The sequence below is a fragment of the Drosophila ficusphila genome, unplaced genomic scaffold (assembly GCF_018152265.1).
Source record: "Drosophila ficusphila isolate 14025-0441.05 unplaced genomic scaffold, ASM1815226v1 contig_286, whole genome shotgun sequence".
Classification (NCBI taxonomy): Eukaryota; Metazoa; Arthropoda; class Insecta; order Diptera; family Drosophilidae; genus Drosophila; species Drosophila ficusphila.
The window spans coordinates 8,748,682-8,770,465 of record NW_025064189.1 but is presented as its reverse complement, the minus strand read 5'-3'; the positions used below and the strand labels follow the sequence as shown (position 1 = coordinate 8,770,465).

Sequence of the window (21,784 nt, the reverse complement as noted above, 5' to 3'; positions counted from 1 at the left end):
ATCCGGCCTCTGTCCATGCTTTATTTTGTCTTTTTTTTCAACTTGTTGTCCGTATGGTAACTGAATACTAATTTCGTTGCGAAAAAAACATTTCATTGAGGCGTCGATGATCCCTGAGCTTTTGTTTACTCGCCCCCTTTTCCCTTCCACTGGCGAAACAATAAACTGAATTGCGTGGGAATGGGAACTTCAACAGAAATGAATAATTTTTTTTTTAACATTGATCTTATTGCAGTTCTCTGTAGAGTTCTGAGTTTAAGAAATGGGAGAAATGTGAGTTGAGTGTTTGAAAGCCATCTATGTTGCTAGTTTTAGTAAAGGTCCCGAGGAAAGGTTGTTGTTAATTATGGTAATCGATGCGAGGTATATTCCAACTCTATCATCTGCTTAAGAATCACATATTGATTGAGAGTGTGATCAATATTTGATATTCTTCAGATACAATTAGGTTTCAAGTAGATTGCTTTAGTAAAATAGTAAAAAAAATAAAGTAAAATATTTAAAAATATAGGCTCATCCAAGATCAGCTAGTTTATAAAACCAACTGCGAAATCGGCTTTCAGAGAAGGGCCAAACTGAAAACCAAACGGGGATCAGGGAGTCGGGAGCTGAAACCGAAGCGGCAGTGAAAACAGCGGCAGAAGGCAAATGAACTGCTGTCAAAATAACCCCAGCCCCTGTTACTGTTACCCAGTTAGGGTAAAAAAGGACACTCGGCGACAAAGGCACACAAAGGACACAGATCGATGGAAGCCAAAACGCGAATGGGAATTGTGCAGCCGGCTTGCCGATAGAAAAGGAGCGAATGGGAGAGTGTGACAACCAGGTGAACAGATCAGATGCGATTAGGGATTATTATGCTATTACGCAGGATACGATTAACAATGCTCCTCGGCAGGACAACAACTGCGCCGCACGCCGTCACATATGCTACACCAAATTCTCCTGTTTTTCTCTGTTGGTTTCGAAAAACATACAGTATACAGTATATGAAGTTAGGCAAATGTGCTGTATGCGCTGTATTTTTTGCTACCCTAATTGAGTGGAAAAACGACTGTTCGAGGGCAGTTGTGCAATGCATCTGCAGGATAACTGCTACCTTACCGAAAAACCGCCGGCTGCCCTTATTTGAACTGCATTTTACCGTTTCGCCACACCGGGCTTTTTTCACTTTCCCCCTCGTTAATTGCGAGCAGCTGAGGTGAGGGGAAACGACAAGTAAATATGGCTTTGAATATTGATCACACTCTTAATTAATATGTGGTTCTTAAGCAGATGATAGATGTGGAATATCCTTCGTATACATTACCATAATATATCCTAAAACCAAACTACTTGATGCCCATTTGTATCTGAAGAAGGTGCTCGAAAGGTGCTTTTTCGAAAACAATATCTATCAGGGAGTAGTTATCCTCATTAGTCGGGCGACAGGAGAGCTCGGGTCTGTCTAGACGAGAATAATGACTGAGGGTATTAGAGGCTTGCCAAAAATGAGACATTTGGCTGGTGCAACTTCATTTGGCAGGTCAGGTAGTCGGATGTGCAGCAGCAGCAGCAGCCGCCTCTTGGCACAAATATTATGGCCACAATCCGCTCTTTTGGTCACAACACCATTTCCCATTCCACTCAGTTTTCGCACAAAATCTCAGCAGGTGGTCAGAACCCACGGATTCCCGTGCGTGTTTGGTTTTTGTTTCGGCCTCGTCAATTTGTCGCCAGTTGCTAATTGCTTACATTTTCCACCAGCCAGCCAGCCAGCGGTGGCTGCTGTTGTTTTTATTCCGAAGTTAAGAGATGATCGAGCCAAGCCAGGAAGGCCACTTGGCCTCTTGTCATATCTGGGATGATGGATGGGCCCGAAGAGCCGGTCTCGTGCGGTGGCAAATGGCTTCTTGAGCCGCTTAGGTCCACAAAAGAGGCCAAAAGTGGCTTCCTCCTGATGACTTCTTTCCGATAGCCCACTCGAAAAGGAGCTAAGCTGATGTCTTAACCGAAAGTAATCACCCTACGAAGCGAGTTGGCCATCCAGGCAAAACGGGGTGCTTTATAAGAGTAATTTGTATCCTATAATTAAATAATTGGTGTGCCTAATATATTTTATTTGCAGAACCTTTATTTTTCTTTAAGTGTATTTATTTCCCTAATAAAACTGCTTTCAAAGATTCATTTTCCAATGGTCGAAATTTTGACCCCTGTTTATGTCAGATTTTTCCAAGTTTTTAATGGTTTTCAGCATAGTAAAATAAATAGTTTTATATATAATGCTATGAATAAGGCCTAAACGAAATAATAATAGGAGATGTATTTTGCAATAACGTTGCAAAGTTCTGTAATCCGATTTTGCTATAGTCACTATATGAGCAGAGTGGCGCAGTGGAAGCGTGCTGGGCCCATAACCCAGAGGTCCGAGGATCGAAACCTTGCTCTGCTATGTGTTAAATTTATTTTTTTGTCCCCCCCAAACGTATTTTAACTCTATTTTGTTGCATCCGCTTAAATAAGAAACTCATAAATACTCAAATGCAAATCAATTGTAAATATAGTAGCCAAAAAAAACCTTCCCATGGAAATGCCCAGTCAAAAGCTGGGAAAATCTCAGCCGAATGCCAAACAAGATGCCCACATAAATCTTTCGGCAAAAGCGTGCGGGTTCGAGTTCTGAGTTCTAAGTTCCAGTTCGGAACTCTCCTCCTTTATCTTTATCAGCTGCACAGTTCTCGATGCCAAAGCGCGAGAAGCAGATATCGCACAGCTGCTCGAGGCATTCCACGCACATGTCCACGATCCCATTGAGATTTCCTCCTCGCTGCTTTTTCCTCTGTTTCTGTTTCTGGGGTTAAATCGCGGAGAAGGCGGTGGCCATGTGCTGCTCTTCACTTCGACTTCACGTCGACGGCGGCGGCTGCATGCCATAAAAATGATGAGGCGAACTGGTTGCTGCCAGCCGTCGATTGAAGTCGCAGTTTGGCCAGCAAAAGATGCTGATAAGTGCAAATTAATATACTACAAAATATGTAAAAATGTTTATATATTTTTAATATATAGCTTGTCTTTGGAAGGAGTTAAATAGGTTGTCAAAGGTAATGCTATCTCATAAATATTGATAGTAATTCCCTTGGAAGGCTCTCAAAACCCGACATATGTGCCGCGGAAGTAGCCAATCTGGCATTTCTGGCATTTCTGGTGCCCGTGTGCCGGCTGCATCGCATGTGCGATCGGGACGAGGAAAGCGCACACATGTGACGTGGACAGCTGGGAGGATGGAAGGGCCTTGCCGAGGGGGTTGGTCGGGAGGGAGGTTGGATGGTTGGATAGGCAGGCAGAAACAAAGGCAAGCCGAACAGAAACGTCCTTGCCCCGCAGCAGGAAGCTGGCCGCAATCATAAAAACTTGAACGATCGACACGTGTGCAGAATTTCCGCGCGCTCGCTCTCTCCAGCAAAAAAGCGGAAAAACGCCAAGCCAATGAAAATGTCTGTGGAAATGTATCGCATATGCTGGATGGATGCAGAGCATTCCCAGACTAATACCCACAGATATCGATATGCTGCCATTGGCAAAATCCCCCAGGCAGCTGTGCCAGGCTCTCTGGCCACCGTAAACCGAAAACGGTAGCCGTGGTGCAACTTTCTATGCCCATGCAATCAAATCGCAAAAGCAAAACGCACCGCAAACGAGGGAAGCTGCGCGCGGCCGGGAAAACTAAAAGTAGGGAAGCCGAGAGGCACTGCAGCGAACAGCTGCCAATGCCGATGGACGGACGGACACGATGGTCGCCTGACTTTCATTAGCATTTCTAACGGCCAACGCAGCTGCCACAGACGAACTCCAATCCAATCCACTCCGACCGATCGAGGCTCGCCGTAAGTAGCCTCTGGACGCTGGACGCCGAGCGCTGGACGCGAACTGGATCGATCCGAGACGACATCGTCAGGCGGCCGAGACAAGGTGAAATCTGTCCGGGTGCACTTGAAAAAACAAGGGAGTCAATAAGAAGTAAATAAGAACCACATACTTGAAAGAAATATATTGATTGCGAAGTTTTTATGAATGTTATGCAATGAAATGTAACAGCGTGTAACTTAATATTATTCAGTTTATATATTTTCCATGTTACTGAAATTTCATGAATATTTCTCTCAGTGCAATTACGGCAGCTGTACGTTTTGCCCGCTGGCTGCATTTGCGTTGGAAATATTTTTAATTGCTATTGGAATTTTTCCATGTGCGCCTCGTGGACATCTTTCATTCGCCTGCGGATTGCGGATTGAGGATTGCGGATTCGTGTGGGTTGCTGCTTGTTGCAAGTTGCCGGTTGCCGGTTGCCGAACTGTATCGCAGCAGTTGGTCTGCAGCTCCAGCTTGCACTGCGTGACAATTGGCCAGCCGGCATTGAATTCAATTAAAGCCAACGCCGCTGGCCAAAAGCGAACTGCGATGCGATGCAGCGCTGACCGTTTGACATAATAACTGGCCACATTAGCAGCAATTGGCAGTGGTCAATTAACTTTTTTCTGCACATTTCGCTCTCTTTGCCCCGTTTCTCGCCACGCTTGTCGCGCTTTTCCTTATTTGCAACATTCATTGACACCTGCAACTCTGGAGCTGCAACTCCTGCTGCAATTGCTGCAGTTGCTGGTGTTACTGGTGTTGCTGTCGTGCTCATGTTGTTGATTGGCAATCAATTTGTTGCCCGTTTTTATGATTCGCAGTGCGTCAATGTCAACTAACTGTTTTTCTACCTCTCTCTGGCAGTTGGTAATTTATTATGTTGTTGCAGTCGCAATTAACACGGCAGCAACATGAGGCATCGGCCATAACAATGGCCAAAAGTTGATGTTGCATGTGGGTGTTGCAGCGGCAGTTGCGATGTGCGATGTTGCCGCTGTCGAATCGTGGCGCGTGTGGCAGACGTGAAACGTCTACCAGTTTTCAGTTTACCAGTCAGCCGAACCCAGACATATGGCCAAGATAAGCGGCATAATTATGCAAATTTGTTATAACAATCAGCGGCAGCCACAGCAACAACTGCAATTCCGCGGCGACGGCAACATTTTATGGCCAGCGTTAAATGCCGTCAACGGCAATTGCGATTGCCATTTATGGGGCGTTAGAATCTAAGTTATAACATAATCACCTGTGATAGTTTTTATTTATTTGCCTATATTTGAATACCCGCCGGCGTAACACTTTCAACTCGTTTTGTTCGGCGTTTCTAGGACCTGAACAAAGCCTTCATAAATCGCCTTTGGCCAGGCCGTAATAAACTTGAAAGCAGCCCCACTGGGGAAATTTGAATACAAACATTGACAATTGACGGAGTCTGTCGGAACATTGGGTAGCAACAAATCAATTGCAGAAGCAGAAACAATCGCATTCATATGACAGAGTAAAGTGAACAAAAAATATGGTCAACAAATTTAATGAGAAAAATATAAATATATGTATTGCAATTATTAGTTTCCTATTGCTCAGTATTGTATTATTGTTTTTTTTTAAATGAGATTAGTTTCTGTGAAAAGGGTTAAATAATTTCGATGGAACTTTTTTTTTTTTGAGTGCCTTTGGTATTCAGATTCCTTAGTGGCTAGGCCTCAATCGCTGTTCTCCATTCTGGCTGGTGACTACGCATGCATAAATGCCTTTATAATCATTTCGTTGAACAAAATTTAGACGTCACTCGGCTGTCAGTTGGGGTTTGATCGCCTGACGAGCTGGACATGTGGAAGACTTTGCAGGAGCAACAACATCCGAGATCCAAGAGTCGAGAGTGGAGAGGCAAGAGACCCAGGGCACCAGATCATGTCCATATTTGCATTTTTGAAATGACACATGGAAATTTTACGTTGTTTTGCCTTTTGAAAGCGAGCGGCCAACAGATTGACAGCAGCTGCAACCGATGACAACAGCAACAGCAGCAGCAGCAGCAGCAGCAGCAGCAACATGAGACCATACGGCAGCAACAATGGCCTGGAATGGAATGGTGAGCGAAAGTCGTGCGCAAATCCGAGCAGGCGACAGCATATGGATATGCTATATGGGCTATATGTGCTATATATGCTATATGGATATATGGCCATAGCCCGGTCGTTGCCAGAGATAATTGCTGTCGCATATTTTCCACGCGTCCACTTGTTGTCGCCGACCGGCACACAAGCAACATTGCAGACACAGCAGCAACATGTGTTGCCCCCGGCTGCTGGCCGTCTGCCTTTTCGGGTTATGCCAACGGCAACGGCAATGGCAACGGCAACATGTTGCAACCGGTAAATCGGCAAACTGGCTATCTGACGCCCGGCTGTGCAAATATTTGGAGCTTCCCCCGATAGGATGTTACTTACTGCCGGTCATTATCATTTTCAGCATATGTGCGCCCTATCGCCAGCGTTTTTAATGCACTCCGCTCCACTGTGCGGCCAAGTTCAATGTCTGGCACAACAGCAACAACAAGCCACGAGAACAACAAGCAAACAAAACAAATGCAAAACGCGAGTAAAAAGCGTTCCAGAGAGAGATAATGTAATTAAATAATATAGGCACTTGATAAATGCCCTGTAACCATTTCACAATAACACTTTGTTTTGATCTAGATTAAAAATTAAATAAATAAAATAATTAAACCTATTTTTTCGTGACATATAAAAATACCTGGTTGGGAATATAAATACTTTCGATTATTAAAAAATCCTTCTGCACCTGTTAAACAAGTGAAATAGCATTAAAAACCGTTAAATTCGATGCACACTTCTCCATAATTTTTCACGCTGTATTCTCCGAGAGAACTTCTGGGGGAGAGTGGCCAAAACCAGAGAGAGTGGCGCTCACCTCTCTCCTGCGCACCGGCAGTCGCCTCTTTTGTGTGCTTAGGGCCCGTTTTCGCTCAGTTGGAAGAAAAAGACGCAGCCACATGGACATGCACAGGCTGATCTACGAAGTCCAGCAGCGTCCCGCTCTCTGGGACTCCGCTCATCCGGACCACGCCAACCGGCCGGAGACGCAGCGGCTCTGGAACGCCGTCGCCGAAGCCACCGGGCTCAACGGTGAGTGCACTGCGAGAAATTACAATGGGCTGTTTGTTTCGGGTTGCTAGCAATAAAAGTTGTTATCTACATTAGTCATTGGTTATTACAAATTTAAGAGCATACTAACACATTTAACATTTGGTCATGTATCACTTAATTACACTGCAAGAAATTATTTAAATGAAGAAAATATTTAATTATTTAAATTAAAATGGGAATAAATTTAAGTACAACAAATATATAATATATTGTTTTTTTTTTTTTTTTGTTTGTTTACCTCTTGTGGGTAATGAATTTGTTTACTATCACACAATTGTCAACTTGTAGTGGACAAACAATTATGGAACTACATTGATAGCAACCTTTGCTTGTATTTTTTAATCTTTTTGCACCCTCTGTGCCTTTTAGTGGATGTGTGCCGCAGCAAGTGGAAAAATCTGCGTTGCAGTTATCGCCGCCAAAACAGACGCAGTGGTCTCTTGAAGCACCAACAGTCGGCCTCGCCTGGTCACCAGTGGGTATTTGCGGAGGCCCTGAGTTTTCTGGACGGCCAGCGATTGCTGAAGGAGGACAGGGACAGCAGCAACAACGAGGAGGAGCCGGAATTGGAAAGTGCATTCAAAGCAGAACCCGAGCCCATGGTGACGACCTTCAAGTCGGAGGAGTCCTCGGCCGCCGAGGAAATGGAGGCGGACAACGATGCCCTGATGCAGGAGTTCCAGAACGCCGCCACTCCGCAGGCGTTGCGCAGACTCTCCCAGAGCATTTCCCTGGCCAGCGCAGCAGCTGAGGAGCAGGTGGCTCCTTCCGCCTCCTTGGGACTGAAAGTGGGTCCCGGAATATCCGTAAATCCGAATTTGGCACAAGGAACGGCTTTGGCAGCCGCGGCAGCCAGCAGTTGCCACTGTGCGAAAAGAGTGGACGAGCAGGTGAACTTCTTGGAAAACCTAGAGCGCGAGGAGCAGCAGCTGATGCAGTCCACCAGCCAGGATCTGGCCAGGTGCAAGAGTGTCCTGCACGTGGGCGACTCCGACTACAACTTCCTAATCAGCTTTCTGCCGCTGATGAAGCAGATGACGCCCCTTCAGAACATATTCTTTAGGGCCAAAATGAGCGAGCTGCTGCTGCAGACAATGCAACAGCCGCCGGTGCAACAGCAACTGCAGCAGCAACAGCAACCGCAGCAACTGCAGCAGCAGCAACAGCAACTGCAGCAACAGCAGCCCTCGCAAATGTTGTTGAACCAACAGCAGATGGCCTTGGATCAGGCGCAAGTGAGCACCAGCTCCACGAATTGGAACTGAATCAAGGATTGGAGCTAAACAAGTGGGATATATATATATATATATATATATATACACTATGATGTGTACGAACTGAGAACAGAGAGCGATAGCGCCACAGTGCGCAAGTCCAGTGCACCGTGGTCGCCTTCCGCTGAGATTATTTGAGACTTTTATCATTGAATGTGAATAAACGATTTTATTAAAGTACGCTTTTCAAGCTTTTAATTAAGGGAGTTTTCTTTAAAAATTATCTCATACTTTTCCAAAGGCTAGCTAACTAATTAGAGAAATACAGAATATATTTCCCATAAGGGTTATGCCACTCTGTGGCACTGAACACAAGTTAATGTATTGCATAGCTTTCATTTAGCAGGATGATTGAGCCCTCTGCCCGCGATCATTGCTCTTTCCAGCTGCGCATGCGCCGCAGAGTAAACCCAAGATGATAGTGACAATCGTGTGGGCGTTCGAGTGGATTCTGCAGCCTCGACTTTAGCTTCAGCTTCAGCTTTTGTGCCTTATTGCCAGCTGCAGATGCAAGGGCATCCGACGTAATCTCGCCTCCGGCTGCCCACACATGTCCGCATTTAACCGGGGAATCAGGGAATCGGGGAACCTCGCCGCGTCGCCTCAATAAATTACTGAACACTAGAATGAACCCCGTCGTCGGTGGTCCTGCTTTTCCGTCCGTCCGTCCGATCGACCGTCCGTCCCTGTGTTAAAAGCCAAGTCCAAACTTAACATGACCATAAAAAAGAACGCGGCTACAAAAGCAAACAGAGGAGGGGGATAGGTCGCTCAAGAAATCAACGCAGCTGCGGATGACGAATCGAAATTGACATTGAACTGCGGCTGGAGCCTCCAGAGGCGTGGGTCCCCAGGGGGGTCGGGGAAGGGATTGGGGGGGACTCAGGGGGAGAGGCGACAACAATCGACTCGGTGGCTTTTGCTTTTGCCTCGGCGACGTCATGTGTTTGAACTTGTTGCAGCCAGTCGGCCAGGCAGTTGGGGCACGGGCATGGCTATTGTCTTCAGATCTTGGTTGTTGGTTGTTGGCTCTTGGCCTGCCCCATGAATTCCAATTTCAATAGCAGCCACAGAGGTTACTAGTGCACTCAAAAAAAAATATAGAGAGCAAAGGAGTTATATTGGAAAGGAGAAGGTATATAACAAAAGATGGTAGGGCTTCAACAATATTCAAATAATTAGTAAGTAGTGTGTTATGTTAATACACTTGCTGTAGATTATATTTATTATTAGCATCCTTTTCCTAGGACTTAAAGGTCCATTAACAATATTTTCCAGTGTAAACATCGCTCTGCAAAACAGTTTAAGGTGTGTTCTTGAGCTTGAAAGCCGTCGAGCCCACAGTGGCAGTTACCGAGTCGAGTCCAGTGATTGGAAACAGTTGGGGAGCTGATTGAAGGGGCGGGGGCGCAATTAACGGCAGCCAAAAGAAACATTTGCAAATCGAATGCAAATTGACATTTGTCACTCGAACGTGCCCATGGCCAATGCCTTAAATTCCACGCTGCCGAACATTCCAAATTCGATTTCCATTCGCCGCTCTTGGCCGGACTCCGGACTTTTGAACAGGGCCAGAAAAGCGGAGCGGCATGAATCCAACCGAAGAACCATAAAGATAGATAGCCGAATCGGTGATGGATTTTCGCACCTCTCCTTCGACGTGTTAATGATGCGGATGGCCAAGAAGTGCATTTACCTGTTCTTTTCGGCTTTTGTTCTTTCGCCGCCGCCGCCACGTCAAATGCAAATTTCCCTCTATTCAGCTCACGTGAAATATTTGTTGAGATTTCCATGAGAGAGTGCATTCTGGCACACAGGTGTTAAGTCTCGCAGGCCATTGTTAATGCGTTGCAGTTGCAACCTCTTTGCTTCTTTGTGTGCCACAGCCACCGTTAGCATGTTGCGGAATTTCCAGAATTCGCTTAATTCATCCTCATCCTCGGGCGGTACAAAAGGGTTTTGCATTCCGCATAAAAACCCCACCTCTTGCACTTTTTTTGCCTAGTTCGGAATGGCCATCAGGTGCAGCAGAGGCAATAAACGTTGCAGATGTTCAATTGCTGAGTAATGAAAGGGGTGGCCAACAAAGGGATTGAGCAACATTTGGCCAGCACTCGGTTTTGGCCAGGTAATCGAGTTCAGGAAGCCAGTTGGCGATTTCCGATCATGTTTCGGGGATTATTATATTATAAAAATATCATTTTAAATATTTACTTAAATGTATTTACTGAAATGAATGTTATTTATTAACTTTTAATAATTATTAACTTTTATTTTTTAAACGAATGAACACTAGTAAATCGCACGTTTCCCATATTTCCCAGAACCTTACAGTCAGATTTGCAGCTCTATAATTTAGCCTCATCATTAATTTGGCTTTTGTGGCCGGCCCGAACGGACTTCTTTTCGTGACCATAATAAATGCCTGTGACACCTCTTAAGAAGATTATGCACATAAGGTTGCACATTATCCTCGCTGCCCAGATGATTCCCGTCGTCTGGGAAAGGCAGCTCCATTCGGAGTTGCCTCCCATTCAATGGGCCATAATCTCGATCCGTTTGGGCCGCCACAAACCAATCAAAACATGCACTTAACATTTGGCTGATCCCCCGGCCAGCTTTACGAACATCGTTAACACACGAAAAATAAGTGTACAAATGCTGAGTCACTGGTGCTGCGCAGTCCAAAAATGTACCGCCCTCGTCAGAGGTCCCCCTTCCCCTCATCCCCTCCCCCATTTCCCCACCACATCTCCATCACATATTTATTTTCCATTGGGCCGGCGAGCAATCAAGCGGAGTCAGTGGGGCCTTTGTATTGCCATTGCCTCGAAGCAATCAATGCTGTATGACAGCTAGGTTAACTGCCACCTCCGTCCCCTCCACTTGCCCCTCTAAAAGCCCCTCAAACCCCACCACATCACATCTGCGATCCTACGCGCTTCCTCTTGATTTCGTTAAGTAAATCTCCAACTTGGCCAGGCGGCTGGGCAACCTTCACGTGCTCGTCGTCGCCGGCGTCGCACGGTTGCGGTCGAAAAAATAGTTAAGTAAATATTCCCCAGCTAAACACGCACAATAAACATGAATAATTGAACAAAAATCATATAGCTGCTTAGCCATCGCGGAATTCTAAGATTTAAGACTATGCAATTTGCTAAGCCTCCTGCACTTTGGATTTATGTTAACTTGACTGTTTTGGCCAACAATAAATCCACCGAAGCAACATCTGCCATTTCAGATGGCTTTGTAATAAGCTCCTAGAAACTTGATCTATTATTTTGCCCCCAAATGTAGATGTTGTTGGCGTCGCCAGCTGTCCGTCCGCGGTTTCCATGGCTCGCAAGTCGCGAGATCATGATCATGGCTTTAACTGGCTCTTGGATCTTGGTTGTTGGCTGTTGGCTGTTGGATCTTGGCATAGTACCAGTCGCAGTCCGAGTTCGAGTATTTTTAACTCTCCTTTGGACTGCGGCTGCGTTTATTGTTGTCTCGTTGGGATCCCCCCGTACCCCAACCTTCGCCGCTCCACAGCGTCTGTTTTCTTTTTAAACGCTTTTAAACACCTGAGAAACTTGCTTTTTAATGTGCGCACATGTGTGCGGTGCTCGCCACGAAGCGGAGATGATGATGAAGATCGCCTCGCTCCTTCGGGCTCCCCATCTCCATCTACTCCCATGCCCAACTGCGACGACTTCAACTGCCTCGTTTGTGGCGCGATGATGAAGCAAATATAACAAATCTGAGAGTTATCAAGCGACGACCGTCGCACAGCTGAGTAAATCAATTGACGCGCACAATTCTTGGAATTTTTTGTCGCCGCTCTTTGAGAGCTCTTTCCCGGCCCTGATCTTCTATCTTTCGCTCCATGGAGCTGCGTGGGGCTATTCGGAATTAGATGCATTTACCTGTGCAGCATTTGCATGGCATCGAGGGGGAGTGTTAAAAAGTTAGTGAGGCAAGTCAGGAAATCAGAGTACCTATTTTCTAAATTATATTTATAATTTAAATATGAGGTGTTCATAACATAATGCTCCTAACCTCCAAGACTGCTTTATTGGTTTATAAGTCTTCCTGTACGTAAACGTAAAATAATTACAGGGAACAGAGCCTCAAAATGTATTGATGATGTGGTAGCAATTAGAGTAGTTTTTCCCTGCTCTGGAATAAATTCAAGCCGGCTCCCTGATCTTTCCTCACCAGTGTAAAATTACCGGCCGACAAGGACGTTAATGGTCCAATGTGCGCCTGTGTGAGAGTTACTAGATGGCTGGCCGGATTGTGGGCCCCCACGGGCAATGTCGGACAAAGACGCGATCGAGATTTATACCTAAATGATTAACCATTTCCCCGCCGACCCCGAAACGCCTGCGGATGCATCTGAATCTTCTGCGGCTGTGGGTGCCACTTGGTGTGAATTTGTAATGCGTCTGCCTGCGTTCGGTTTTCTTTTCTTTTCCCGATGGTTTTTATACATTTTCTGTGTTTCTGTCTGCTGTTTTTTTTTTCGGAATGCTGCTGCACTGCTGACCATTCTTCGGCCGGCGATTGACACCTGCATGCATTTCTCGTTTCTCAGGTGTGCGGAGCCCCGGAGCTCAGGTGTGTGTGTTCGTTCGGATGTGAGCTGTTTCTTTATTTTATTTCACTTCTTCATTTCTGTCTTCTGCCGAGGTTGAGTCATCGGCCATTAAAAACACGATATTGCTGACTGTGATTGTGTGATTGGAAAGGATTTCATTTCGTCGTCCCAGGTAGTTTGTTGTGATTGTCCCAAAAGGCATGACGTGTCCGGTTTTATGAGTAACCTTAGACCTTCACTCCCTAATGCATTTTAATCAGTTGAAATGCATTTGTTTCGGTTTGAAAGGACTGTGGGATATGGTAGAGAATATTAGATAGTAAAGCCACAATTTTTAGAGATCTTATTAATACACCCAAAAAGAATTATTAAATGCATATTATAATAAAACAAATTTTCGAACAAAATCAGGCACTCCAACATGTTTAAAAACCAACAGAGGCGGTCACAGAAATTTCGCCAGCTCACAATCTCCACCTTTTTGGCCCAGAAACAAGGTTACGGGCACATAACCGTTAATGCGCCTGTGCGCAGGTGTGCGAAAGCATTAAAATTCCACTCGAAGCCAAACAAAGCAAAAAGCAGCCCACAAAAACTCTGCTAAATGGTCGAAAATTTCACAAAAGCTCAAAGCCAGCACATTAAAATGTTGGCGATCGTTCCCGCGCCGCTTGGCTCTCTTTTTGGCGGGGGTAAAAATTAAATGACTGCACAAAGTTCAGACTTCAGAGTGCAGGCTGAAAAATACTCCTCTTCTTGTAAAAAATGGCACAACAAAATTTCGCACGACACTCAAATCACGACTAAAAACTTAAAGCGAACTGTACACTCTTAAAAAAAAATATTAATAGAATAGGTAAAATATACAAAAATGTTTAACAAAAAGCTTAGTAAATTACTTTATCAAGTAATTGATGATAATCATGTTAATAACTTGTATTTTCCCATCAATTCGTATGTATGATTATTGCATATTTTTGAGTGTGCTAAAATATATGTTTCCTCCTCTTTAAGTTGGCAACAATTTCAGCTTCAAGTTCAGTGAAGTTCAACGCGAAAAACGTGCGGGAGCAAAGGAGCGGTTGGCAAGGAATCCGCTAAGAGAAGGCGGCTAGGACCGCTGCAGTCATTATAACCAGGCAATCAAATTAGTGGGCATCGTGGCCGTTGCTTCGCTTCCCAATTCCTCCGATCCGCTGTCATTAATGAGGCGGCTATATCGGCTTTATCGTGCGGAAGCTGCAGCTCTCCGTCGGATCGAAAATCAGCCATCAGCCATTGATCTTGCAGGTGTTCGCTCTGCCAAAAAGCTGCGTCATTGATTAGCCACAGAAATCGGACTAGACCAGAGATATAAAATATATACACACAGATATATATATATATATATATAGCCAAGGAAAGCGCAGGGAGCAACAACAAGCGAGTAAACTTACTGGACAGTTGTATCGGTTCGTTTTGCAGCTGCCAAAAACATAAGTCACGATTTTCGCTTTTGTTAATTCATCAACGAACAATTTGCATTTTTTTCCCAACTCATTTTTTGGTATACCCTTCGGATTTTTGGGTATTCCAGATGTGAAGTAATGGTTATACCCATACTTATACTATCTTAATCCGATATTTCGTGATGTTTGTTTGTGACTTATCTTATAAACCATCTGCATAATTAGCTGCGTTATCTGGTTTCATTCTCTAATTCCCTTATCTCCTCTCCACAAATAATTTCCATTGTGAGCATGTTTATGTTGTCTCATAATGCAAATACACACAGAACAAATTAGTCGTGGTTGTTTAAAGGTATTAGAAATAATTTATAGTAAGTGCATTTCAAAGCCGCCTTTTTCAGTCGCAGATTGGACCAACTTATATCAGTTTCTGGCTTCATTTCTTTAACGATTTCTTTGGCTCGTTAATCTTTATTTTTCCTCTTTCTGGACAACCCTTTGGCTGTCTTAGCCGAGTTGCAGTTGCAGCTCCCACTGACAACAAACCAACTTTAATTAGCATTTTTACGCCGACAACAGCGGCGGCAACGACGACTGGCTGCAATTATCCAACTAGACTGCAGTTGCGGGTGGATTACTACCGACTGCAACTGGAAAAGCAGCTGCAACTGGAAATGGCAACTTAGTTGGCCAACTCTTGGCGTTTCCCATTCCCAGGCTGGAATTCCAGCCTTCTTGCCCCGCTGCTCCAACTGCTTAACGTATTTCAATTAAACGGGCCGTCAAGCGCGATAAGAGCCAGGGAAAGAGATCCACAACTTTCAAGATCTATCTTATCCCATCCCATCCGATCCCATTCGATGCGATCCAAGCTGAACCGTCCGGTAGCCACAGTGACAGCAATGTGTTAACAATTTTCGCGCCACAGCTGCTGCTGCTCGGCATCTGCGGATCTGCGGATCTGCGGATCGGATCCGCAGTTTGTGCCACTCCAAGTAGCCTAATTACGAGTCAAACTCTGACATAGATTGCACTCGTTGGCAGCAGACGGTAGCCGAGAAGCCAAGTGGCAAAGTGGCCAAGTGGTCTGGTGGCTTCTGCTTCTGCTTCTAGCCCCCAAAATTATTCAGACCTGGCCTTGACTGTCTCACTGTCAGGGCAAAGCATTAACCCTGCGAAATAACAAGACTATTTAAATATACCCATATTAATATGCAATGCTGTTTCTTTAAGTATTTTTCAATGGCAAGCTTATTTTAGAGAATTCTTTGGATGTTATTATGAATACAAATATACTCCTAAGCTTTATATACTTAAGTTGCCTCAATGGGTTAACCGTTTTCTGCCCTGCTATTAGCGGGCTTCGTGTTTAATCCTCATCAGCATTTTCGGCCTCTAAAAAGAACACAAAAGTCAAAAGCCGAAAGCCGAAAGCCGAAAATCCGAAACGACAACAGCAGCCCAAAATGTTAAACACAAATCAAATTAAGCTCTTGTTACAGTCAGCCCCAGTATCGCGGATCATTAAAAGTTTCACCACATGATTCCCGTTAATGTTGCACACACAAAGAGAACATGCAACCCACCGAATCAGCAGCAACACCCATTCATGCACTGAAAGGAAAAAGGAAAATCGAGATGAGAAATAAAATGCATTAAAATGCAATATACAGATGCAATAAACGTTTCAGCTTATCAAATGGGTAAATATCTTATAAATATTTTAAAGTGCATCAATCTACAAAAATAAACCTCAAAACATTCTAATTCAAATAGATTTTTTTGCAGTGCTGCAGATCCTGCTGGGAAAGCTCGAGACTCCGTGGCTTAAGATTTCGGTTAAATGGTTGATCAGAAGCCCGCGGGCCACAAAGCAACGACATCGATGAGCAGTTAACTCCTCTGAAACCCTCGATTCCCCCGCCAAACCCCGAAATCCCCTGCAAAAAAGTTCACGATGTGGCAAAAGAGGTCGCACAGTGCCTGCGATCGAGATTCGCCGCGTAATTACACTTAAGTACCGACAACAAGCAGCAACAACGATGCCGAATTCGAGCCACAAATTAAATGGCCGAAAGGCGCTTTCGTCCTGGCGCAAAGTGAATTGTAATTGCGATCGAGCCAGAGTTTGTGATTTTTTTTTTTTTTTGGGCTCCAGTCGGGGATCTTGGCAGCTGCGGATCGGAACAGAACCAAACCAAACCGAACCGAACGGATCGGAACGGAGCTGCAACACTCAAAGCGCGACTAAATGCGCAAAAATGTGGCCAAGACGGTAATTTACAATTGCAGCCAGTTGTTGCATGCCACACCGCGTTGCATGCTCACCAATTTGGTCACCCGATTGGGCTGTGGATGTGGATGTGGATACCCTACCCGCAGGGCAGTGATTCTGGATTCTGGAGAACGCTGAACGCAGAACGCACCTGGACCATTAAATACGTTTAAGTATCCGGAGAAAGTGCGATCAATTTAAGTTGTTAGTACAGGGGATCCAAACTAAGATATTAAGAACTGGAAAATGGTCTCACTTTTAAAAATGTTGTTATAACGAATACTTGTTAGAATATATTATTGTACTTTATGAAATAACAATTCATGTTACAAGTGTAATTTAAAATATATTGATTAAATCTAAATATATTTATCCTTTTTTATTTATTTATTATAAATCAATGCAAATAGTATAAAAGTTAATTAAAAGTAGCTTTTATGAAGATCATTTTCTTATAAAAGAAATTTCTTTTACCGCACTTCTTAAGAACATCTCTTAGTCACTGAAACCCAACTAATTCTCAGCCCTTCCGAAAACAATCTGCCAAAAGCTACTGTGGGTCCGGGCGACTGTTCGCTCCTGTTCGCTGGCGAAATCGAAAGAGTGTTCTGGACAGGAAATGTGCCCCATCCCCATCCCCATCCCCATCCACATCCCCAACTTCATCGAAGAGAACAAGAGGCGCGACAGAAGCCCAAGAAGAATGCAAACATGAAACACGATAATTGAGCAGCGTGGAAAAATTGCCAAAGACGCGAAATGGACAAATACGAATTACAGTATCCAAATCAGTGTCTTCCTGCCCAGCGGCATTGGGCACAGAGCTCCCGAGAACAGAGACCCATCCTCAATCTCGAGACCCAGCTCCAGCTCCTGTTCCTCCTCAGAGGAGGCTGCTGCGGATGGATGGCTTCGAGGGGAGGACGGAACCTCTTCGCCGAGCTCCTGTGGCTGCTGCAATTTTGTATGTTGCGGCAGCTGCAAAATTCATTTGACAAAAGCGCCGAGTGAAATCAAAACAAAGGGGTGGACACACAAAGAAAAATTAAGTGGTCATGAAAAATATATATAGAAAATTAGTTTGATTGGGTTTAAACAATATAAGTATAAGTAATTAAAACAGTACAAGTTTCAAACTTGTTAGTAGAGGATTTTAAATATTTCAAAAGCAAAAGAAAGCTAGTAGTAGTTAGTAGTATCTCTCAGTGAAACAAAGAAGAGTTGGGGGAGATGCAAAGATTGAGGCAAGAGCAAACCCAATCTCCGCCTGTCCTGAGCAGCGAAGGGAATTCAAATAACTTGGCGTTTAATTTATGGGAATGCGCGGTAGCCAAAGGAACCGAAGGAGTTTCTGGAGATTCTGGAGGATAGACAGAAGGAGGCGATAAAAATATTTTGGCCCAAATTGAACTTTCCGTTTGGCGGCGCGGCTCCTACTGCATTTTATTAATTATGCGCGTAATTTATTTGGTCAGACATTGGCAATTTCACCCAAAAATGGAAACTTCCTTTCGGTCAGCAAGATTGCTCTTCGGATCTTGGTATCGTCGGAGTGCTCAATGGATGCCGGCGGGCATCATCAGGCTGCACATAATTTACATATTTTTACCACTCGCCGGCGCGCTAAATTGTCACAGGTGAAACGCATGCCGGCGATACAGTCCAACTTGCCTATAGAAGTTTGTTTTATACATAAAGTTAAATATAATAATTACCAAGAAAAAAACAGATTTTTTTACATTTCATATATTATTTAAATATTTTAAAAACTAGATCGAACATATTTGTTACTTGTAAGAAAATCAACTGACTCTAAAACCTCATTTTAGTTGTTGTGTCTTGTAAGGAGTTATAGAAGTCCATCTGTATCTTTCTCCTCTTGCAATTTGGTAGATTGTTAACTGCACTGTCACTCGTCGTCGGCCCGTGTAATTTGTCTGCATTCGCTTATCAGGAGACCAAAAGACAGGCCGAAAGGCAAACCAAATGCAACGAAACCAAGCCGAAAGCCGTGCCCTGTTCAAAGATAATTTCAACTCGCTATCACAGTCCCGGCAAACAAACATTTGTCTCTGCCTGGTCAGCGGCATTTGGTCGAGGAGTTGGAGGAGGACTCGAAGTGGCAGCCAGGAGAAGGTCCGAACCCAAGGACCACCGCCGCAGTGGCTTTATCTTATCGGTTGCATTCCCAATTCCAATTCCAGTGCCCATTCCCCGATGATGACTTGAACGATTGCCCATGGGACACTTGTTCCCAGGGTCTACAAATAGCGAGGAGAGGCGAGAGATAATGGAAGAGGAATGACTGTTAGCTAATTGTCTAGTTATCTAAGCGGGGGGAGATCTGTAAGTTGTGGAAGTAATTCCAAAATAAAATGGTTTTTATTTTAAGTGTATGTAAACAGACAAGTGAGAAACAAGATCTCTGATCTAATATATTTAAATTTAATATCAAATTATCAATGGTTTTACCTGAATGTTTGAAGACTCAAATCGAAACTGTTTAATCCACCTCTGGCACTTGTCTCCTGATCCTCGCCTCATAATGTTCATCTTGCGTTATCCTGTTTGCCGTTGGTGTGAAGCACTATCGCAGGTACTGAGTAATCGAAAAGTCTGGTACCTTCGGGTATCATTCTTACCCTCCATGTGGTGCTATCCGTGTGCCGCATCCGTGAGGATCCGAGGATCCCGAAATCCACTTGAGGCGATGCCTTTGCACGTGTGCATCGTGTGGAAATCTCTGTTGACATTCCAGGAACCCCGTGACCTTTTGATATTTCGCCGACACAACAACCAACTGGGCTTCGGTTTCGCATTACCCCCAGATGCATTCATGTCTCTGTCCGAAATCACGTCGCTTCGTTTCCTTTCCGTCCGTTCGGCTTCTCGAGGGATGTACTTTTGTTTGGCTTTAATAAGCGTTAAGTTGTCGGGCTCACACAATGCTGATTAAGGACAAATTGTATGCACAAGGCGACTCAATTTTCCCTTTCCCACACAAAACAGCCGAAGGACGTGGCTCCTGATCCCCGGCTTCTGATTCTACCGTATTTAATGTTGTTGCTGCGATCCCGCCCCGAGGCTCTCGATCGCTCCGAACAAGTGTTCAAATTAATGAGCCAAAGATTTGTTAATTTTCGTGGCTCATTTCGGAAGGCAATGGAATGCACGCACAAGCACTGGAAGAAAGTATAAATATTGGATAAAAAAATAATCCCCAAACAAAGATTAGTATATTATTCTGAAAGAAAGCAAAGAAGAAGTTCTTACTATCCAAAATTAAGATAAGAGAGTTATGACTTTGCCATGGATTGGCTTATTAATATATGCAATTAATAGAATAATTCGTAGGAAATTCTGGTAGAAATGCAACCCCACAGGATAATTTCTTCGAGTGCATCCAAGACAGAGGGCGTGGCATGCACGCATCACATTAATCGTCGGGCAGGGCAAACAAACCGCATAATGCCATCGCATCCCGGCTCCATTCCTCATCCACATCCACATATCAGCCAGGGGCAAATGGGCAAGCCTCTGCCTGCGAGCATATTAATGAGTTTTGAGTTTAGATTGAGGAATGCCATGCATCCATCCAGGCAACGGAGGTGCTGGGGAGGGGACCTCGAATCCGGGGGACAGAGGTCGCGAACAAGTGCAGACGGCTGTGATATGAACCCGAGGAGAGACCCCCGAGATCCCGGCATGTGGTACGAGTATTTCCCCGAGAATCGGGGATCTCTGGGGTCGTTGTCTCCGCATCGGTGGTGGGTTTCAGGTTTATCGACGCACCGGAGGGGGCCGATTATCTCGCCACCGATGAGGCATTTAATTATTCCAATTTGGCGTGGCAGGCACTTGTCGATTGTTTGGTATTTCCCCAGCTCCATTCCACTTGGTTATTTTCCTTGAATTCCATTTACATGTTTCTGGTTCGGACTTTTCTGGTTCCTTGCAGCCCTTTCTCTCCGTATCTTTATGTTCTTATGTAAGCTGATTAGAAACGCTGATCGCCAGTCCGCTTCAAGGAAATCGCTTTTCCCATTAAATACTATCAGGAGCTGGGGCTTTGGTTCGCCTCGAATCGGAGTTCAGGCCGGTTCACGTTGATGTAATCGCGTTGCACTTATCACCCGAGACTTAAATAATCGGAGCAAATATTTAGCCTGCATTAGGTCATCGTGGGCTGATAGAAAATATGATGAACCAAAGGCAAGCACAAATATTGGGCACTGACTTTTGCCTCAAGTGCAACGCGTGAGTTGAGCAAACATGCACCCAAGCCGAACGAAAGTCGAACCTCAAGTCGGTTCATGCCAAGACCAAGACCAAGACGTTTCGTTTGCCACAGGAAATGCATTCATGCCAGGAGGAGTCGGGGGACGTCGTATTTTAGTGCAGCGAAAGTCGTTGATAAGAAGCGTATTTCATGGTAATAGCAATGACAGCAAAGGCCCAAGGAGCCGCACAGTGGGACTAGTTACTCTAAAGACTCTAAAGAGTTGCAGGTGCTCAACAAATTAAAGAGCGTCTTGGTTGCTATCCAAATTTTGTGACCCAATAAATAGAAGATATCTTTAGTAAGAAAATGTAGCTGAATTTAGTTTTGTCATCCCCATTTAAACCCCATCTTCACCCATGAAAATCAGACTTCCAAATCAAATCCAACCAATCCCTTTAAGGCAAATTTAACCTAGCTCAAACCACTGTACTCGTGCACTCCACATTGATTCAACATCAACAAGTGGATCCACGCACACCGCGACCAACAGTTGGAGTTGGACAAAGGTACACACGAGTAGTGCTGGCATATAAATTTAAACTGGTGTTTGTACACTAGTGTGTTTGCCTTCGGTCGGGCAAATTATGAAGTGTCATGTTTTTCGAGACCGAATCCATGTCCATGGCAATATGAAGTATCGAGTTACGTCCACAAGACCGTGCACTGTCTCTGAGGTTTTTGAATCGCCTCGGCGTGTTTCTTTTTCCCAGGCCCCAAAGAACTTTCGAGTGAAAGAAAACGAAAGACAGATATGTACGATATGTATGTGGTGGACCCCGAGAAGTCACGTCGTGACCCCAAGTAGGTACCATTATGTTTTATGTCTGAACCCGACGGTCTGTGACAGTTTTATGGTGCGTTT

The 21,784-nt window shown here is 44.6% G+C and overlaps 1 protein-coding gene and 1 non-coding gene across 2 annotated transcripts; both read left to right on the top strand.

Moving 5' to 3' along the window:
* Positions 1-2,359: 2,359 nt before the first annotated feature.
* On the top strand, positions 2,360-2,431 carry Trnam-cau. Its single transcript has one exon. It is a non-coding gene; the product is annotated as a tRNA-Met (tRNA).
* A 4,443-nt stretch (positions 2,432-6,874) lies between these two features.
* On the top strand, positions 6,875-8,515 carry LOC108099714 (probable serine/threonine-protein kinase mps1). Its single transcript, XM_017203337.1, has 2 exons — positions 6,875-7,040; positions 7,431-8,515. The coding sequence occupies exons 1-2, from the start codon at positions 6,908-6,910 to the stop codon at positions 8,324-8,326; spliced, it is 1,029 nt and encodes a 342-aa protein (XP_017058826.1). The 5' UTR covers positions 6,875-6,907; the 3' UTR covers positions 8,327-8,515.
* The last annotated feature ends 13,269 nt before the right edge of the window (positions 8,516-21,784 follow it).